Genomic DNA, 19727 nt, shown 5'->3' on the forward strand with positions numbered 1-19727 from the left:
AGATTTGGCTCAGCGTCGACGGCTTCATCGTGCTCTCCGGCTCCGTCTTGACGTCGTACGTCGGCATCACGGGTCTCGTGCGGCGTCTCGCGTCCGACCGCGTCCTTCCCGAGTTCTTCCTCGCCGAAAACGCGTGGCGTCACACCAACCACTACATCATCCTCTCGTACTTTGTCATCGCGACGAGCCTCGTCTGGATCCTCGAAGGCAACGTGACCATGCTCTCGAGCATCTACTCGTACTCGTTTCTCGGGCTCCTCGTGCTCTTCTCCGTCGGCGCGATGCTCTTCAAGCTCAAGCGCGGCGACATGCCGCGCGAGACCAACACCCCTTGGTATACATACATATATGCATCGAAAACTCCTTTCTGAGCGTCGTGGATGTGTAGGTGGAAGTGCCTCGTCGGGTTCGCCATGGGTGTCGTCGGCTTCTTTGGCATCATGCTCGGCGATCCGCGCGTCTCGATTGTGTTTTTACTCTACTTTTTCTCGGTCGCGGGGCTCATTTTGCTCATGCTCGAGCGCATTTTCGTGCTCCGCGCGTGCATGCTCGTCATGAAGAGCCTCTGCCCGTCGCAATGGACGACCACGGAGCGCGTTCTGATGCCGCCGTTGCTGCCGACAGATGCGTCGACGCCCAACAACTTTCTCGGGAAGCGCACGATCGTGCGTGCGATCAAGACCATCAACGAGCCGCCCATCATCTTCTTCTGCAAGCACCTCTCGCTCACGATCCTCAACAAGGCGATTCTGTACGTGCGCCGGAACGAGCACACGGACAACCTCCGCATCGTCCACGTGTACGCCAAAGGCACCAAGCCACCCTCGGACTTTGAAGACATTGTCGGCGTCTTCGACTGCATGTACCCCAAGCTGCGCGTACGTCGCCTTTTTTCTCGTCTAGCATGTTTCGATGACAATATGGCGCGTAGATTGACGCGATTGCGGTCGAAGGCACGTTCGACCCGATTCTCGTGCAGTGGATTTCCGAAAACCAGCGCATTCCGACCAACATGATGTTCATTCGCCAGCCCGACAACGTCGACGCGCACAAGGTGTCGATGCTCGGTGTGCGCGTCATCACGGGCTAGACGTCCCCACCGTCCTAGAGACTGGATCGCTCGGTAGTAGTATCGCTTTTTATATCATCATACATACTATGCAGTGTCTTCGTTGCTGGGGCGTTCGAGACGGCTCATTCGTCCAGTCGTTTGGCGAGGAACGCTTCGTAGCTGCCACCAAGAAGGCGCGAAACGTCACGGCGAATGTCCTCGTCCGTGACGACCCACCCGTGCGCCAGCAGCTGCGTATACAACGGCGTCAACGTCGTTGCCAAGATGGACCGAAAGTGCTTCCACTTGTAGACGAGCTGGTCCAGCACGCGTGCGTCCGAGTGCTGCGCCGTGAAGCCGGTCCCGAGCATTTCGAGCCGCATGCGCGTGAGCTCGGAAGTGATCGATGGGTTGTTGCAGTACCACCAGCAGCCGTACAGATGGACGTTGGCAAACTTGTTGGCGACGACCGTCACCTCGTGCTGGTTGACACGTGAAAGGAACGTGGCGAGAAACTTGACGCGTGGGTTCGCGCGTGCGAGGCGCGTCAGCAGCGACACGTCGACGACCGCGACACCATCGCCGGCCAGGCACAGTCTACAGACAACATGATACTATGTCCATGATCCAACCGACAAACCGAGGGTTGAGGCCGCGGACAGCGCCAAATTTGAGTGCAATGGGCAGCGACAGTCGCGCGGCCAGCGGCAAGACCACGCACGACAGCAGCAACGCGCCACTGGGCGAGGCGAGATCGCGCGGCGCGTCACGCGGCGAGTCATCGTCATAAACAAACGTGTGGGGCACGCTCGCCATAAAGTACTCGGGTTGGAGCACGTCGATCCAGTGCAAGAGGAACTGCTCAACGCCATCCAGCGTATGTGGGAGATGCCTGTCCGATACAGCATTTCCATCAGGGATGCTCGATCGCACGCCACGTACAGTGTATCGAGGGCAGGCCCGATGGACGACCAGAGCCCGAGGAGGAGTTGGTCGATGCGGAGCGCCGTCTTGAACTGGCTGCGGTTGCATCTCGCTGGCGTTGGGGTCCAGTACTGCGTCTCCAGCGGGTCGAACGGGATGTTGGTCATGACCACGTAGCGGACCTTGGCGAGTCGAAACACTCGATCCACGTACGCCGTCGGGGACTGCGCATCAAACCACGCTAGACAGACGCGTTGGATACAAGCGACGAGCACAAATCTCTACCGCGGATGCCACGCAGGTCCCGCGTCGCAACCAACGAAGCGAGGCCGAGCTCAAAGAGCGTCGTGATCACGCCTTGGCACGCCTCTGAGAGCGGCGACCGGTCGCAAAACAGATGTTGCCACACCGCATCCGCTTGTGCCGTCCCTGGAAGCGCCTAATAGATCCAGGGCTAGGGTTAGGTCCTGTCAAAAAAATGTACGTAAAAGGCTTCGGGGGACGTGGTCGCGGTGCTGAGGTACTCGGCCACGAGGTAGTGGTACGTCAAGAGCGCGTCAATGCCCCAGAGCATGAGGGCATCGTGGGATGGCGGAAACAAATGCGTGTGCACATCAATCACTGGCGTGGTGGTGACGTGCGACTGCACGCTGGCCGCCACCGCGTCTGGCGACGTCAGTGCGCTCTCACGTGGCGCTTGAAAGTGCTCCAAAACGTCCTCCAGAACCCTCAGCGCCGGCGTTCTATGCAACAAAACGAGGAGCATCGTGCACGAGCGATGATCGCAGTACGTCAAGAGGCGGTGGTACAAGGCGGCCACATCGGCGGCAAAGTGCAGCATCGTCGGACGCGTCCAGTCGCATCCGGGAAGCGTCTCGAGAACCGCCAAGACCGCTACAATACACCTCTTTGGACCAAAATGCGGGGCGTGGATACCTACCGATCGACGTCGAGCTGGCGTTGTGCAGCCGCGACGGCACAGACCCGTTGCCATCGCGAAACGTGTAGCGACCGACGCTGCTGTCGGCGCTCAAATCGCCCACGTAGTTCCAGCAGCGACCTTCCGTCGTTGGTGTTGGGTCCATAAAGCCTACACAGCTCCATTGACACGACTCGGTTGCAGCGGTGACGCGCACCGGTAAAGATAGGGCCGCGCTCGGTCGTGTGCGCCTCGGACGCCGGCGCGGGTGTGAGGAACCGCAGTAAAAAGGCCGTGGCCAGGGCCATCATGGCACTTGGCTGGTACGCCGCATCGCACTACACGAGGATGACGTGTCACATAATTCTGACAGGAACGTTCTCGTGTGTTTACCGCCAGATTCGAGAGCACCGAGGGCCAGAGTCGGATCTGGAATTTGGTAAAGGCATTCTGGCTCACAAAAAGGTGTCCATGCCAAAGAACGGATGGCGGAGGCGATGGATCCACTCGTCGTACACGCTCTGCACCAGCGCCTACCAGCCTACCATTCCACAATATCTCGTCTGGAAAAGGTTTCGTACCGCTGGAATCTGGTTGTGCTGCACGAGCGCGGGCGCAATGTCACGGCGAAAGAGCTCGTCCAGAAACGTGTAGACAGCTTCGTGTGTCGCTGTCGTGTTGCCGACACGCGAGAGTGCGAGGCAGTAAACCATCGCCGTGTGCGTCGCGTTGGCAATGTTGAGTTTCAGTTTGTGGTACGCACTCAAGTCGCCTAGGACGCGAATTGAGAATTGATAATTGAGAATCGGTTGCCGAGGCAACGCACCGCAAGTACGCAGGACGATAACACCCGGCAGCGCGGCCCACGACGTGTCCAGAGACGACGCGCTGTCTTCGAGCACGAGCGCCTTTGGGGGCAGCGGCTCCGAGAAGGGCACGAGGGCGTTGCTGGGGCGACCGGCCGTGATGCGGTCGACCATCGAGTTGTGGAAAGTCACTTGTGCGTCAATGTACGCGGCGACATCCGGCGTGCAGAGCGCGAGGACCAGCGCTTTGATCGCGTCGCCGTTCGCCGGGAGATTGTCCGTATTGATCACCGAGAGCGCAGCATCTACGCGCCGCATCCATGTGAACCGACATGGAGCGGAGGAAGGAGGCAGTACGTGGCAACGCGACACTGCAAGTGGCCAAGAACGCGGCAAAATCCGCCATGGCTTGGCTACCGGCTTGGATCCCAGCTTCCGTGACGCCGACGCCGATATAGCGCAAGTGTGGCAGCTTGTACGGGAGCTCGAGAAAGGCTGCACGGCCGTCACGCGTGCCCAAGGTCCCGACGCCCGCGAGCTCGACCTACGCATGACGATACCATGATGGAATAACCTTCATGGGGCCAAGCTACCGTGTGGGTTGACGTATGGCCGTCGCGCTCGACGACGTCCATCTCGTACGTGCCGCCAGCAGCCAGGCAGGCATCGACAAAGTCGTGGCCTCGCGGCTGCGCGACAACGACGCCATGGCCGAGCTGGCGCAGCGCGGGCACAAGCAAGCAGCGCTACGCAGGCCATGAGGTGCTGCACGCATGGTCCGATTCATCGCACGAGGAAGCGCCCGGCGCCGAGGCAGACGGCCCTTACGCTGTCGGTGGCTCCGTGGATCTCGAACGCCATCGTCGACGAAATCTTGACTTGTATCGTCTAGAATCACGCCATTTTACGTCGCGATGAAGTGAATTTGTTGGCCTTCCGTGGCGTTGTTTTAGACAGCAAAATACGCTTAATCCCCGTTGGGATTGAGTTTCAGTCTGAAAAAAGATGTGGATTGGCCAAAAACACGACGCAGCCGACCAATCCCAGTGGTTCATACAATCCCCGTGCGACATGTGGCGCTGGCCAAGTTGAAGCTGCGAAGCTCGGATCTTTGACACTTCATTGAGGCGCCTGACGTCACCTGGTCCGAGCGCATAGACGTCCCGCGAAGCCAGAGCCACGGACGCTGAGGACGTAGTTCAAGGCCTGCGATACACGATGTATCCTGTTCTATTAGCTCGGTTCAACCCGCTAACAGGCGCGCTCGGGGTCATACGCACGCTGCTTGGCCAGCGCCAAGGTCGTCCGCTGCTGGAGTTGGCGGCGCGTAAGGCCTTCCGCGACGATGTGAAGCGGATGGCGCTGCAGCGCGCATCGGCGAGAGACCTTGAGTGTGAAGGGCACTTGCTTGCCGCCCACAAATACGGGTCGGAGCTTGTACCGACGCGGCGGCGCGACGGGTGGCAGCACGCAGTTGGGCAAGACGTGCGACGGCCGGGCATGCAGCAGCGCTTTGATTTGAGCGACTTGAAGGGGCTGCTTGGAGACGCTGGACCGCTTCCGCGCCGCCGGCTTGTTGCTGTGGAGCCATGCCACAAGGCACGAGGCAATGGCAACGATCGATGTCATCTCTTCTCTACGATACGCGCACTGCAAACGACGGTCGAGGCCGTGTGAGAATGCTTCGAATCGGCCGGTTGGCAACGGTCGTCAGTATCATCCGCAGCCCAAGTCATTTCGGTCCAAAAGGTTAAATTAGAAAAACGATGATAAATACGGCGCTACGAAATGCTCATCGAATGAGCATCTGCACGGCGGCCGCCGTCTTGGTGGCCTTCTCTTCGTCGACGCGGGCCTTCCAGAGCTGGTCCGTCTCGTACACCGTGTCGAGGCGCTTCTTCTGGCCCTTGTGAGCCGCATACTTGGTGAACGGCGTGCGCTTGCCCGAGACGATAATGCCCGTGGTGTAGTAGTGGCGTGGCGGCGTCACCGGCGCCTTGACGTGCTTGGAAAGGAACGAGAGCTGCGACTTGTGCTGCTTGAGCACCGTCTTGATCGCACTCAGCTCCGCCTTGAACGGTGTGTTCTCGGCAATGGGCGCGGCCTTCTCGTGGTGGCCAAGCTTGACGAGCCAGGCTTCGATGCCCTTGAGCTGGTACTGCTGGCGCTCGGCGGTCGTGATGCCCATGGTATGTGTGGGGAGGCTGTGCAAATTGGAAATGAGACCAGTCGACGCAGGCGCACCAATCCACATCCCAATTGTTGTCCAGTCGCATGTGCGACCAGCTGGTGGGTTCGCCAGCCCGCCTTCTAGCAGCCACCGCGACTGGCCCTTTTCGGTTCCTGTCACATGTGGGCTTTTGGGCTTGCGACAGTGGTCATTTTATTGCACACGTCTCTCACACTTTATTGGCTTCGCCACATTGTGCATACAAATGGCAAGCTCGAGTTGGCAATTTGCATTAAAATGCAATCCAATCCAAAACAAAACGCCGATGCCACGGCAAACTCAACGCGAGATGGTTTTGAATCTTTTTCGCACGTGTTTTTTTACGAGATTCCATCCTCGATACAAACTTCAAGTATAGAAAGTTGAAAGAAAAAAGCACCGATCACCTGGCGCGAGATTCAAGCAGGATATCTCTCTCGACGTGGTTTGTAAACAGGCCACCCGTTGGCGACGGCAGCTCGGATGCCACCGAGCCGCACCGGGGTGCCCATGGAAAAGCAGGACGCCAAGGCGTGTGCCTCCAACGTCCGCTTCGTGATTGGCCGCCTCGCGCGCCCGCTCCAACCGCGCACGCAGTGCTTGTCACAGGCGCAGCCTTTTTTCTAACGCAAATGTGCACCTTTCGTGCATCGATACTGAACGAGTCGGAAGTCGGCGCAGACACGCCGTGACGACATGAACGGCAAGTGCAATTTGGCGACCTTATTTCAAATCTTATTTCGCGCCCGCGGCTATGCAAGCGAGCGTACACGGACCAGTTGGCGTGCTGTTTATAGGAAGCACCTGCAGACACCCACGACAAACCTCCCACCACGATGGAGATTGCTTGGTCGGTGCCCGGTTGACCAGCGGACGCACGGCTTGAACCCATCCATTGGTATCACTCGTACACGCAGAGACTCGGGACACTGCGGACGGGCTTGCAGGCCGACGCTCTCTCAATGGTCGCTGTCCAGGGTCCCGATGGAGACGATGGATAGGAACGACACCACCGCCAATGCATCATCCCGCATCGGTCGAGTATCGGGGCCGTTGCCATGTCCTTCGTGTTCTGGTGCACGGTCATCGTCGTGCTCTAGCACAAGCCCTTGGATCATCAACATCATCATCACGAGAGGAGCGGTCGTGGTGATGATGCAGCGGATTAAAAATTAGACTTAATGCAGAAAATACTAGCCCTAACAACCTCCTGCACGCTCTAGCTCCACCAGAGCGGGGCGCCGATCGCGCCGTTCACGGACGAGTTGCACTCGACACCGCGTTTGGGAGCGTCGCCATGGACGCTCGGAATGTACCAGCAGTGGCCGCGCGCAATGCCGCCGACCTTTAGTTTGCTGTAGTCGAAGCCGCCAAAGCGCCAGTCGTTGTCGAATGTGACGAATTGGACCTTGAGCCACTCTTTGGAGAAGCTGAGCTCAAAGAAACCGTAGGGCTGGCCGACCACGAGCCATTGACTAACAAGTAATTCCATGAGCCGCCGAGAAAGAAGACTTGTCGACGTACTTTTTGACGAGGTCGTTCTCGATGATGGGGCTGTTGGCGGTAAAGTAGCCGCCGCCGCCGCCATTCTCAATGAAATGCGTGCCCCACGTCGCAATGTCGTGGTTGAAGCCGTGCGTGTGGCCGTTGATCCACACCGTGAGGTTCGTCGCCTTGCAGAGGTCGTACCACTTGAGCATCTTCTCGTTGCTCATGTGGTAGTGCGGCGAGAAGTGCGTGTTGATAATGGTAAAGTCGGCGTCGGACGCGGCAATGTCGACAAGCGCCCGCGCGTAGCCTTCTTCGGCCCACGCGTTGATGCGGTTGATGCACGCGTCGTAGAGCTCGGTGCTGCCGCCGGCGCACGACGCGGCGCCGCGCTCCGTGTTGCCGCACACACCCGGGTTCGTGTTGTACTTGGCGGCGTACCCATAGCATTGGCAGCACACCTCTTTGCCGCCGCTGCCCTCGGCGTAGTTGGTGTCGATGTTGAAGATTTCAACGACAACGCCGTTGCGCTCGACACGCTCGACGTAGTAGTGGTCCCGTAGCACCCACCGATCGCCGTACGGACTCTTGTAGCTGCTCTGCGCGAGATACCGGTGCTCGAGGTAGTCGACGAGCTCGGACGGCGACGAGCACTCGTAGTAGGGCTCGCTGTCGCCGCAGATAAAGTTGGCGCCGCCAATGTCGTGGTTGCCCATGACGTTGATCCACGGCACGTACTGCAGCGACGGCTGGTTGTACACCTTCTCGAACGACTGCTCAAAACGGTACTTGGCGTTGTCGAGGCCGACGCCGACCCAGTAAAAGTTGTCGCCATGCGAGAGGATCCGCGACGGCGCAAGCTCGTTCGCCGAGAGCGCCATGAGTTCGGCCACGTAATTCTGGGCCCAATAGTCGATCTGGAACCGGTACGACTTGGGGTTGACCCAGCCGTTGTAGATGACGCAGCACGAGCCCGGGTCGCCGTTCTCTTTCCCGAGTGTCCCGCCCCAGTCGCCGATCGCGAGCATCGTCAGCGCCGGCGTCATCGTTTCCGGGTCCGGAAGGCGACCAATGCGATCGATGGCCGTCGTCGCGTTGGGTAATCGCACGGTCGTGTTGGGCGTCGTGTCAAGCGCGTCATGGACGAGCGCGGGCGACGACGAGGCGTCGTAGCGGCCGATCGCTAGCACGCCGAGGCAGGCAAGGCCGACGCCGCCGGCCAGCAGCTTCTTGGTCTACCGAGGTTGCGTCCATGAGCCTCCGCATGGCATCGAGGGATGGCCGTACCTTGGGTGAGAGGCGGGACCGCGGCTGGTCGGGCGAAAGGAGCTGCGCCGACTCGAGGTCCGAGGCGGCGGCCATGTGTCGTCGAGAGGGTAAAAGATCTTTTGACGACGGAGGCAACACCTCGCATCGCATGGATTTGTACAGGTCGTCCATGTGATTGGTCAAAAGGAAAACCGATGCGCCAATCCGAAAGCAGAGGCTGCTTGATGTTGAAGTTGCGTTTCTCTTGGCGCACTGGCGACACCGTGTAATACTATGCATTGTGAGAGGTCGGGGCCGCCAGCGTCGACGTAATGGTCGCGACAAGCGATGCGCAAGACCAAGCCCGCTCGCTGTCTCGCCAACATATACTATCCTGATTCCCACTCCGTCTCGAACCTGCGAACCGACGCCGAACCGACGGCCGTTTCCGCCCGAGTGTGGTGCAATATCAATTGATGGAGGTATAAAGACGCCAGCAATATGATCCGCTAAATTGGATGCATTCGAGCCCAATCGAAGCGTGATGCGGGCTTGTCAGGACGAGCACCACGAAGAAGGCGGCAAGCAATTGTAGATTCGCGCAGATTCGCTGCTTCAAGATGGGAGCATATCCCGTGGGTTCGAATAACAGTGTTAGAAGAAGGTTTGGCGTCGGAAGCATCAGCGAGCGTCGCCGCGATACCCAGTCGCATGTCGAAAGAATTTCTGGGATCCAAGTAGCCCGAGAGACCTTGGACCAACGAGCTTCTGTATTCTATTAGGAGTACTCGTTGTATGAATGAATTCGCGCGAAGGTAATCTCCCCCGCCGGCGAATATCGAAGGCTGCAAGTTGGTGGACCGGCGTCTTCAACGCGCAGATGGATGCAGGCGTTCTGGATGCCGTCGTCGTCGTACAGAAGAGAAGAGTATGAAGCGCATTCGTTGAGGTTACTAGAAAGCGTTGGCGCATTCAGAACGAATACTCGATCGGATCATGCCGGTTGTCGCGGACAGTGCCACAATGCACCACCTGCTTTGGAACGTCGGCGGTGTTCTTTCGTGGAGATTTCTGAACCGGCGGTGTCTCAAGCTCAATCGTCGTTGCTCGCTCCTTGACGTGCTTGGCGCGGCGCTGGCGGTACAAGCCGTAGCCAGCACCGACGATGGACACCTAATGGCACAGCTGCATGTTTGTTTGATTTTCAAAAAAATACCACGGCACCGGCAATCCCGGCGTATTCTTCCGCCATTTTAACAGCCGAGTTGCCGAGGCATTGGGGCGGGCCCGACTTGTCGGCGATGCACTCACAGACGCCATCTAGCATGATATAACGCATATCGACCATATGCGTCAAAAAAACGTACTTTTGACGGCGCCGCGGACCGGATCGCAGTCGCTGGTCAACGCTGGCGCGCTCGGAATCGCACTGCACGTGGTGCCGTTGCCTGGAATGATCTAGTGCATGTGTGCGTTTTACGTCAAGTACCTTTAGACAGAATGTCTGCAATACCTCGACAGCCATCTCTTGCGACGCGCGACAGCCGTTGGCAGCAAACCCGCGAAAGTAGAGCGTACCGACGACGCTCGCACACATGGAAAAGTAGTTGTCCTTGAAGATCGCAGGCAGGCTCGTGTTGAGGACTTGGGACGTCTTTGGCTGCCCGGTTTTGAGCACCATGTAGCTGACGTTGGTGGCCGAAGGCCAATTGAGCTGGAGCCACATGCCGCTCGGAATCTGAGCTTTGCCGGCCGCGTACGTGAGCTGCGCGACATTGTAGTTGGGTGCCCCGAACAAAGACGATTGACACACGTCGTCAAAGCAGCAGACAGATTGCGTCGCTGCGCACGCCGTCCAGTTGAGCGCGTCGATCGCGCCAACGAGCGGCTGCGCCAAGCACGTCGAGCAACAGCCGTCGGCCGGGATCGTCAAAGCCATGACCGTCAAGAGGGTTGCTGTCACCGAGCCTCCAGTCATGTTGGAATTGGAAATGCCGGCATTGCTACACGAGTACAAAAGCGCAGGGGGGCCTTTACACACCTGGCTACACACTACTAGTATATGGTACAGCACATTTTGACGGAAAATGCTGTTCAAGCTTTCCCATCGCGGTTCGACATACAGGTGGTTGATCACTTCTGAATGACAACGTGAAAATAGAAAAAAGTGTCGTTTATTGGTATCGTCTATTTATTCACTGCTTTGTTCAAAATGCATGACGGGATGCGAAAACCTACGCGGTCGAGGGCAGCACGCAGCCCCACGCGCCCGTCGGGATCTTTTGGCAGATGGCGTTCGCCGGGAGCACACATCTCGCGCTATCGACGTAGCTCGTGAGCGCCCGGACGCAGCTTGCGATGGCCACATCGCCCTGGAGAGGACACTTGGTGCCTGCCGGCAACAGACCGTCGCCGCTGCAAATCGGCCCCGCAATGCAGTACGTCGCATCGCCAGCGACACTGACGTGCGTGCACCCGCGCGACGGCGGCGTCGTGATGACATTCGTCGTCGTGTTGGGCGTCGTGGGATTGACGAAAGGCGTAGTCGTCGTCGTATTGACCGTCACAATCGTCGTGTTGACCGTCACAGTAGCCGGCACGGAGGTCGTAGTTGTCGCAGTCACCGGAGCCGTTGTCGCCACAGTCACCGGAGCCGTTGTCGCCACAGTCACCGGAGCTGTTGTCACTGCCGGCGTCATGGTCGGCGTCGTCGTCGGTACCGAGGCGCAGAGCGTGGGCACGACGTCGTGCAAGTTGACCCACGAGCCCTTGTAGAGGTTGTAGCTGCAGTTGGCCTTCTGGGTCGCGATCGCCAAGTCGGCGCAGCCCGGCAGCGCGTGCTTGCAGTAGGCTTGGGCCGTCGCGGACGTCGGGTCGCGCAAGAGACCGACGAGGGTGAGAGCCGCGTACTGAGTCGTGATGCCAGCGCTCTTGGCGCACGATTGGAGTGCGTCGCTCACCGTGACGACGGTCTCGGGCGAGCAGTCGGTCCACTGGGCGCTGGCGGCCGTCGCGGCGAGAAGGACGAGGAGGCAGGACGATTTCATGTCGAAAAGGTAAAACGAAGAATGAGCGCAGGAGGACCGAACGGAGGAGGACCGTTGGAATCGGAGTCACGCGGCCTTCATTTGGCCACCACAATTTTGGCTCCGCTTGGGACAACCTCGTTCGCCGGTGGAATGAATTGCTTGTTCGGTCTTGGTCCACATGTACGTTTCGATACAGTACAGTACACATGGTACAGTACATAGACGTGTCTGCGTGCGTTACTGGTGTGAGTCGTATATCCAAGAGAAGCGTCGACATGCCTGAAAAAGCGATACAATCTTGTTCTCTGAACTTGATTTCTCTCCAGACAAGGGTCTCGGTGTGCTTTTGCATGCATTGTATTGAGCGAAGTATCGGTGCCATGTACCCTCTCAGTTCTGACCTAGTAAAATGCGCCTCGTACTATAAAGCTCTAATTTCTTAAGTTAAAGATGTCTAGCATCCAGAAAGGCGATGACGCTGTGGTCGATTTAGGAAGCGAAGCAGACGAATTTGCCCGAGCGATATGCCCGCTCGACCAATCGGCGCTGGCGGCTGTGAAGGGTCGCGCGCGACTTGATGATCGCCGCCTTGCGACGAACGAGCGCCCGAATGGTTGCTTTCGTGACCTTGAGGGCGTCGGTGATGTCGGCCATGAGCTGATGCTCTTGGTCCCTCTCACTCACAAACGACTCCTTCTCCGACCCTTGCGGTGATGTGACGTCGTCTCCCGCTCTCAGTTGGGCATGAATAATGGCAAGGCGTTCCAAGCAGCCTTCAATATCGCGCTTGAGTAAGTGCAGCCGCTTGGCCTCTTGCACGAGCTGGCAGTGGCAAGTAGACAGCTTCTTTTGGAGATACGCGTCGAGGAGGATGCTGGCTGCCATGTCTTCTTGCATGGTCTTCATCGCAAAAGCTTAAATAACGTCGACTCTCGCTACGGATGCTTCCCTGTGGTATCTTGGACATCAAAACAATCAAACAACTCGGAGCACAGGTGCATCGATCGCCCAGGCATCACCTCGATCAATTTTTAAAAAATGTTGGCATTGGCCAACGCTCAAACATCTGTTTTTGCAAACTTTTCAGGGCAATTTCAACGCTCTTTAGCCAATCAATACGCAGCATAGTGATTCTCTAGCCAACGACGAGCACAAGGCTACACCTGATGTCCACGAGTGTATGACGCGCATTGCGTACGCCAGACACGCCGAAAATATTGAGAATCAGCACACGAATTATCAGATTCGTAAATTCACTCATGTGTTGCCACAGCAGCCGTTGCCTCAACTGCTGACGCATGTGCCTCCATGAAACAGCAGCTGTAGACCGAACCCCGAACAAGCTACGTATCCGGGCTTGGACAATTTCTCACGATTTTGGTCAGAGATAGCTCAGTGGAGATAGCTCCTCATTCCACCAGCGAACGAGGTTGTTCCAAGCGGGGCCAAAATTGTGGTGGCCAAATGAAGGCCGCGTGACTCCGATTCCAACGGTCCTCCTCCGTTCGGTCCTCCTGCGCTCATTCTTCGTTTTACCTTTTCGACATGAAATCGTCCTGCCTCCTCGTCCTTCTCGCCGCGACGGCCGCCAGCGCCCAGTGGACCGACTGCTCGCCCGAGACCGTCGTCACGGTGAGCGATGCGCTCCAATCGTGCGCCAAGAGCGCTGGCATCACGACTCAGTACGCGGCTCTCGCCCTCGTTGGCTTTTGCGCGACCCGACGTCCGCGACGGCCCAAGCCTACTGCAAGCACGCGCTGCCGGGCTGCGCCGACTTAGCGATTGCGAGCCAGAAGGCCAACTGCAGCTACAACCTCTACAAGGGCTCGTGGGTCAACTTGCACGACGTCGTGCCCACGCTCTGCGCCTCGGTACCGCCGACGACGCCGACCATGACGCCGGCAGTGACAACGGCTCCGGTGACTGTGGCGACAACGGCTCCGGTGACTGCGACAACTACGACCTCCGTGCCGCCTACTGTGACGGTCAATACGACGATTGTGACGGTCAATACGACGACGACTACGCCTTTCGTCAATCCCACGACGCCCAACACGACGACGAATGTCATCACGACGCCGCCGTCTCGCGGGTGCACGCACGTCAGTGTCGCTGGCGATGCGACGTACTGCATTGCGGGGCCGATTTGCAGCGGCGACGGTCTGTTGCCGGCAGGCACCAAGTGTCCTCTCCAGGGCGATGTGGCCGTCGCGAGCTGCGTCCGGGCGCTCACGAGCTACGTCGATAGCGCGAGATGCGTGCTCCCGGCGAACGCGATCTGCCAAAAGATCCCGACGGGCGCGTGGGGCTGCGTGCTGCCCTCGACCGTGTAGGTTTTCGCATCATAAAACAGTAAATAAATAGACTATACTAGCTCCAAGAAATCGACGCTTGGAAGGGTCGTGTGGAGGGCTTGACCAGACGAACGTATTCAGCAGAAGGCGAGTTCATACCGCCGTTGTTGGTGCTTCGAATCGCGTTTAGATACGGATGTTCAAGTAGCAGATTAGCTCTTGTTTTACGACTGATATGCACTAAAAAAGGACACCAAGGACGAAGCTGACACCGATGACGAGAACGACATCGAGCGCTAAGTACGTCGAATGCTGTGAGTGACCAGTGGATCATGCCAAGTACCTCGCGCGGCGGGGCTGATGTATATGACGTTGACACAATCAACCGCCAGGTCGTCGCACGTCCGGAAGCCGTACTCGTAGGACGAGAGCAGTCGTTCCGCGCAGACCGCGCAGCTCGCAGCGCTCTCAAACCCGTGACATCGGCCAATGGTTTTATTGGTTGAAGTGACGCACAATGCGCGGCCAGAGGCCTCTGCGACGACGGCTGCGATACCAACGATGCCGCTGTTGCCCGCAGCACACGTAAACGACGGGCTGCGTCGGTTCAAGCGAGAAAGCTCGTACGCCGCCACCCAGCACCAGTTGTTCGGGTTAGAATCGCCGTAGTCGCCCCAGTGCTCTAAGCGCGCGGGTCCACACGGTGCCGGAAACGTCGACAAGCTCGTATCGTTGTTGCCACTGCTCCGATTGCCTTCGTACGCCGCCAGCAGCGGCAAGAGATCGTCGACGTTCTCGCCAAGAAGGCAGTTGACGCCGTTCACTGCATAGCACTCGGGCTGCGAGCTCTGGGCGGCGAAGCGTACCATCATGAAGCCTTCCCATGTGCCAAGGAAGCGCCAAGGAGCTTCGATGGTGCCTGGCGGCGGTGTCGGCAGCGCCGTTGCATTGTGCACTTCAAGTGAGGCGATGCGGTTGACCCACATGCCCGTGTAGGCGACGGAGCGATACCAGGTCGCGTTGGCACCGCGGCGGTCAGCTTGGTCGTAGGTGACGAGGTTGACGTCGTCACTCAGCTTGATCGACTGAATGGAATCGCGAAAGGGGACGTTGGCTGTGCTGGTCTCGTTGGCGGCGAGCGTGTAGGCGCGGCCCTTATAGTAGGGCCACTCGTACAAGGTGACGTCGGCGATGACGGTGCTTGCGCAGAGCAGCAGGAAGAGGAGAGAGACGACGCGCTGTCGTCGTCGGTGGCAGGACATGGGACCGAGGCTGGCAGCAGCAGCTGGCGTGTCACACAGCCGTATCCGGATGATGGACATTTGGCGCGCTCGGCTCAGCGATGGAGGCATATTCTGGCACGCGAACCATTCATATACGCGTTGTTGGCGACAGATGAGCGTCATTGCAGTCATGGCAACGTCTCTCAGACGAATTCTACGGCCGCAAAGTGTCGTGAAGAAGCGGTGGCCGACGGCACCGCGCGCGTGTCGTCGTCGATCAAGCGACATGGAATCCATGGTCTTTTTATGGACCCTTGCCTGGAATTCAGCCCTCGGAAGGTGCCTTGCTGTTGTTGAAAAGACGTGCCAGGTCCCATTATCGGTAGGCGATCCAACCACGGACATGAGAACGTGCAGGGCAAGCCGTCGGGTGCGTCTCAAACGAAGCCGTCCGAGCCCGCATTCGACTACCATTAGCTACACGAATGTTGTATCAATATATTAGATTAATTGTCTTTTCGACTAGGGCTGCTCAGATCTTGACTCGTCCCGAACGTAGATGGAGGCCCGAAAGATAGGGAAATCGTCCTCGTCCTCGTCGCCGTCCTTGCTCGAGCACTCGGTGGCTTCAATCGCAGGTCGCGACGCCGCCATCTCGCGGTCCTTCTTTCGAATGTAGAAGCCACAGAAAGCGCAGAAGAGTAGAACGCTCAGGGCACCCAGCACCACGCCTATGACTACGTACATTGCGCAGTAAGTCCTCACGCCAGGCATGTAGAAATGACGCACCCGAGGTCCCACTCGAGTCATAGAATGTCGGCACCTCAGTCACACAAGACGACTCGCCGCTGCCACGGCCTCGGCAGAACGTCTCGCCGGAAGACATCCAACCGTCCTCAAGAAGCAATCGCTCGGCGCACACTGAGCACGTTCCGTAGTCACGAAAGAGTCGACAGATCTGCCACGAAATCCTCTCAGAGGCGCACACGTATCCACTTGAATAAGCCGACACGGCCGCAATACCGAGAGGTCCAGAGACGCAGCGGGCGAGGCTCCCACGCGCTTCAAAGAGCGGGAGCCGCCGCTTCGCCGCCCAGCACCACTCATTCGAGCCAGAGTAGCCCTCACTGCCCCAGTGCTCACGACGCGCGGGTCCACACGGTGCCGGAAACGTCGACAAGCTCGTATCGTTGTTGCCACTGCTCCGATTGCCTTCGTACGCCGCCAGCAGCGGCAAGAGATCGTCGACGTTCTCGCCAAGAAGGCAGTTGACGCCGTTCACTGCATAGCACTCGGGCTGCGAGCTCTGGGCGGCGAAGCGTACCATCATAAAGCCTTCCCACGTGCCAAGGAAGCGCCAAGGAGCTTCGATGGTGCCTGGCGGCGGTGTCGGCAATATCGTTGCATTGCGCACTTCAAGTGAGACGATGCGGTTGACCCACTTGCCCGTGTAGGCGACGGAGCGATACCAGGTCGCGTTGGCACCGCGGCGGTCAACTTGGTCGTAGGTGACGAGGTTGACGTCGTCGCTGAGCTTGATCGACTGGATGGAATCGCGAAAGGGGACGTTGGTGGTACTGGTCTCGTTGGCGGCGAGCGTGTAGGCGCGGCCCTTGTGGTAGGGCCACTCGTACAAGGTGACGTCGGCGATGACGACATTGACGCAGAGCAGCAGCAAGAGGAGAGCGACAACGCGCTGTCGTCGTTGATGGCAGGACATGAAACTGAGGCTGCGAAATGGGTTGTGGCATGTCACTCGCGGGACACAGCGCAACGTATGCGGATGATGGACATGATTATCCGGATGTGGACAGGCTGCCCTCATCAGCATGCGGATGATGGACACGATCAGGTGGATAGAAACCGGTGCTGGATCGATTGTCATTCAGGCAGCTCGTTCAGGTACAAATCCAGCCGACACAAAGCTCTCGCTTACTTCAAGAGGAGACTGTAAAGGCTCTTAGGAAGTGCATTGTGGCCAAACAAAGGGGATGAACAAGTGATTCCAACTCCTGTCATTCGACCAGTCAAGACAGTATCTACTACGTATATACATTGTACTTGTAGTGTACATTTTCAACTTGACACGAGCTAACGAGGTTCAGAGGTTCTGTCGTCGTCGTGGACGTAGTTGGATGCTAAATACGCGTCCTCGTCCTCGTCGCTGTCCTTGCTCGAGCACACGGTGGCTTCAATCGCAGGTCGCGACGCCGCCATCTCGCGGTTCTTCTTTCGAATGTAGTAGCCGCAGAGAGCGCCGAAGAGGGTGAAGGTCAGGACACCCGCCATCATGCCTGGCACGACTACGTACATTGCAGCCTAAGTCATCACGTCTAGTACAAGAGAAGACGCACCCGAAGACCCACTTGAGCCATAGGTTATCTCAGTCACACACGACAACTCGCCATGTCCTGGGCAGTACATCTCGCCGTACGCGATCCAGTCGTCCTCAAGAAGCAGTCGCTCCGCGCTCGCTGTGCACGTGGGCAGGTTGAAAAAGCGAAGGCAGGCCCTGCACGACCGCACACCTTTGCAGACACACGACGCCATATCCTTCGAAGGCCGTACCGCGGCAATACCGAGAGGTCCAGAGACACAGCGGGCGAGACTCCCACGCGCTTCAAAAGTCGGGAGCCGACGCTTCGCCGTCCAGCACCACTCATTCGAGCCAGAGTAGCCCTCATTACCCCAGTGCTCACGACGCGCGGGTCCACACGGTGCTGGAAACGTCGACAAGCTTGTATCGTTGTTGCCACTGCTCCGATTGCCTTCGTACGCCGCCAGCAGCGGCAAGAGATCGTCGACGTTCTCGCCAAGAAGGCAGTTGACGCCGTTCACGGCATAGCACTCGGGCTGTGAGCTCTGGGCGGCGAAGCGTACCATCATGAAGCCTTCCCACGTGCCAAGGAAGCGCCAAGGAGCTTCGATGGTGCCTGGCGGCGGTGTCGGCAATATCGTTGCATTGCGCACGTCAAGTGAGACGATGCGGTTGACCCATTTGCCCGTGTAGGCGACGGAGCGATACCAGGTCGCGTTGGCGTCAGCTTGGTCGTAGGTGACGAGGTTGACGTCGTCACTCAGCTTGATCGACTGGATGGAATCGCGAAAGGGGACGTTGGCTGTGCTGGTCTCGTTGGCAGCGAGCGTGTAGGCGCGGCCCTTGTAGTTGGGCCACTCGTACAACGTGACGTCGGCGTTGACGACATTGGCGCAGAGCAACAAGACGAGAGCGCGAAGCATCAGAAGTCGCCGAAATGACATATTGCGCACGCTGAGAGAGAGGCGGCGGTGGAGCTTGGATGCTGCGGCTGCCTCGGAAGTGACTCAGGCAGACGTTGGACCATGTCGTCAACCGCGCGCTTCGTATGCGGACGATAGACGTGATCGTTATCCGGATGACAAAGAGCGTGCCGCAGCGGAAAGACGCTCCTTCTGCACCAGAGACCACACCCTCTCAACGTGGACGGCGTCTCGTTGGCACTGCTGCTTTGGGTTAATTGACGTCGACTCACGGAAATCCAGAAACCGGAATATACGCCAACCGCGGCTTCGAGTCCCGCCGGCCATCACCATTTTTGGATTTCTCGAGCCCAAGGTCGATCTTTTTTTTACGCGTTCCGAGCCTCGGCGAAGGGCTCATATTCATAGCTTTTTAAATATACATCGACCAATTTCCTGCAAGCTTGTTAGTGGTGATCCGAACGATCGTCCCGTACGTAGTTGGAGGTTCGATAGACGGGAAAATCATCATCATCGACGTCATCCTCGTCGCCGTCCTTGCTCGAGCACACGGTGGCTTCAATCGCAGGTCGTGAAGTCGTCATCTGCTGATTCTTCTTCTTCGCGTAGTAGCCGCAGAGGGCGCCGAGGAGGGTGAAGGTCAGGACACCCGCCATCATGCCCGACACCACTACAAGCTACATAAGTCCTTATGTCATGCGGGTAGATAAGACACACCTGAAGCCCCCCTTGAGTCATAGGTCGTCTCAGTCACACAAGACGACTCGCCGCTACCACTGCCTCGGCAGTACATCTCGCCGTACGCGATCCAGTCGTCCTCAAGAAGCAGTCGCTCCGTGCTCGCTGTGCACGTGGGCAGATCGCGAAAGAGCCGACAGGGGCCCCATGACTGCACGGCTTTGCAAACACACGACGGTATATCCTTCGAAGGCCGCACCGCGGCAATACCGAGAGGTCCAGAGACACAGCGGGCGAGACTCCCACGCGCTTCAAAGAGCTGAAGCCGCCGCTTCGCCGCCCAGCACCACTCATTCGAGCCAGAGTAGCCCTCACTGCCCCAGTGCTCACGACGCGCGGGTCCGCACGGTGCTGGAAACGTCGACAAGCTTGTATCGTTGTTGCCACTGCTCCGATTGCCTTCGTACGCCGCCAGCAGCGGCAAGAGATCGTCGACGTTCTCGCCAAGAAGGCAGTTGACGCCGTTCACGGCATAGCACTCGGGCTGTGAGCTCTGGGCGGCGAAGCGTACCATCATGAAGCCTTCCCACGTGCCAAGGAAGCGCCAAGGAGCTTCGA

The 19727-nt window shown here is 58.3% G+C and overlaps 7 protein-coding genes across 7 annotated transcripts in view; 2 read left to right on the forward strand and 5 right to left on the reverse strand.

Annotated features, from left to right (window-relative positions):
* The window catches only part of SPRG_20593 (hypothetical protein), a gene marked incomplete at both ends in the record, with an annotated part of 1901 nt that extends 811 nt beyond the window's left edge, over window positions 1-1090 (forward strand). Inside the window, 3 exons of the mRNA XM_012347540.1 lie at window positions 3-334; window positions 389-878; window positions 932-1090. Coding sequence (XP_012202930.1) covers window positions 3-334; window positions 389-878; window positions 932-1090 — 981 coding nt within the window. The remainder of the gene's footprint in view (window positions 1-2; window positions 335-388; window positions 879-931) is intronic.
* A 26-nt stretch (window positions 1091-1116) lies between these two features.
* Window positions 1117-4590, reverse strand: SPRG_08260 (hypothetical protein). The gene is made up of 15 exons (XM_012347502.1): window positions 4493-4590; window positions 4294-4446; window positions 4058-4244; window positions 3721-4005; window positions 3476-3666; window positions 3402-3427; window positions 3288-3348; window positions 3112-3232; window positions 2916-3065; window positions 2767-2869; window positions 2460-2718; window positions 2261-2414; window positions 1994-2216; window positions 1692-1943; window positions 1117-1648 (listed from the first exon to the last, which is right to left on the reverse strand). The coding sequence occupies exons 1-15, from the start codon at window positions 4559-4561 to the stop codon at window positions 1195-1197; spliced, it is 2688 nt and encodes an 895-aa protein (XP_012202892.1). The 5' UTR covers window positions 4562-4590; the 3' UTR covers window positions 1117-1194.
* A 324-nt stretch (window positions 4591-4914) lies between these two features.
* SPRG_08261 (hypothetical protein) lies at window positions 4915-5390 on the reverse strand. The gene has a single exon (XM_012347503.1). It carries the CDS (start codon window positions 5327-5329, stop codon window positions 4952-4954), a length of 378 nt encoding a protein of 125 aa, XP_012202893.1. The 5' UTR covers window positions 5330-5390; the 3' UTR covers window positions 4915-4951.
* Window positions 5391-5408: 18 nt separating this feature from the next.
* Window positions 5409-5927, reverse strand: SPRG_08262 (hypothetical protein). Its single transcript, XM_012347504.1, has one exon. It carries the CDS (start codon window positions 5886-5888, stop codon window positions 5493-5495), a length of 396 nt encoding a protein of 131 aa, XP_012202894.1. The 5' UTR covers window positions 5889-5927; the 3' UTR covers window positions 5409-5492.
* Window positions 5928-7049: 1122 nt separating this feature from the next.
* Window positions 7050-8784, reverse strand: SPRG_08263 (hypothetical protein). Its single transcript, XM_012347505.1, has 3 exons — window positions 8685-8784; window positions 7434-8632; window positions 7050-7384 (listed from the first exon to the last, which is right to left on the reverse strand). The coding sequence occupies exons 1-3, from the start codon at window positions 8757-8759 to the stop codon at window positions 7129-7131; spliced, it is 1530 nt and encodes a 509-aa protein (XP_012202895.1). The 5' UTR covers window positions 8760-8784; the 3' UTR covers window positions 7050-7128.
* Window positions 8785-9849: 1065 nt separating this feature from the next.
* Window positions 9850-11692, reverse strand: SPRG_08264 (hypothetical protein; the record flags this gene model as incomplete). Its single annotated transcript, XM_012347506.1, has 4 exons — window positions 9850-9965; window positions 10013-10103; window positions 10159-10648; window positions 10884-11692. The coding sequence occupies 4 exons, from the start codon at window positions 11690-11692 to the stop codon at window positions 9850-9852; spliced, it is 1506 nt and encodes a 501-aa protein (XP_012202896.1).
* A 1527-nt stretch (window positions 11693-13219) lies between these two features.
* Window positions 13220-14007, forward strand: SPRG_08265 (hypothetical protein; the record flags this gene model as incomplete). Its single annotated transcript, XM_012347507.1, has 2 exons — window positions 13220-13306; window positions 13339-14007. The coding sequence occupies 2 exons, from the start codon at window positions 13220-13222 to the stop codon at window positions 14005-14007; spliced, it is 756 nt and encodes a 251-aa protein (XP_012202897.1).
* Between the last annotated feature and the right edge of the window lie 5720 nt (window positions 14008-19727).

Source organism: Saprolegnia parasitica, assembly GCF_000151545.1.
Source record: "Saprolegnia parasitica CBS 223.65 unplaced genomic scaffold supercont2.36, whole genome shotgun sequence".
Taxonomy (NCBI): Eukaryota; Oomycota; class Saprolegniomycetes; order Saprolegniales; family Saprolegniaceae; genus Saprolegnia; species Saprolegnia parasitica.

What these genes read in the sequence shown, in the direction of transcription:
- SPRG_08260 (XM_012347502.1), bottom strand. Translation starts at nt 4,561, where the DNA reads ATGGCGTTCGAGATCCACGGAGCCACCGACAGCGTAAGGGCCGTCTGC. An exon ending in AGCACAACCAGATTCCAGCG is followed by an intron (nt 3,428 to 3,475) that starts GTACGAAACCTT and finishes GTAGGCTGGTAG; the next exon opens with GCGCTGGTGCAGAGCGTGTA. An exon ending in GGACCTGCGTGGCATCCGCG is followed by an intron (nt 2,217 to 2,260) that starts GTAGAGATTTGT and finishes GCGTCTGTCTAG; the next exon opens with CGTGGTTTGATGCGCAGTCC.
- SPRG_08261 (XM_012347503.1), bottom strand. Translation starts at nt 5,329, where the DNA reads ATGACATCGATCGTTGCCATTGCCTCGTGCCTTGTGGCATGGCTCCAC.
- SPRG_08262 (XM_012347504.1), bottom strand. Translation starts at nt 5,888, where the DNA reads ATGGGCATCACGACCGCCGAGCGCCAGCAGTACCAGCTCAAGGGCATC.
- SPRG_08263 (XM_012347505.1), bottom strand. Translation starts at nt 8,759, where the DNA reads ATGGCCGCCGCCTCGGACCTCGAGTCGGCGCAGCTCCTTTCGCCCGAC. An exon ending in GGTCCCGCCTCTCACCCAAG is followed by an intron (nt 8,633 to 8,684) that starts GTACGGCCATCC and finishes CAACCTCGGTAG; the next exon opens with ACCAAGAAGCTGCTGGCCGG. An exon ending in GAGAACGACCTCGTCAAAAA is followed by an intron (nt 7,385 to 7,433) that starts GTACGTCGACAA and finishes ATTACTTGTTAG; the next exon opens with TCAATGGCTCGTGGTCGGCC.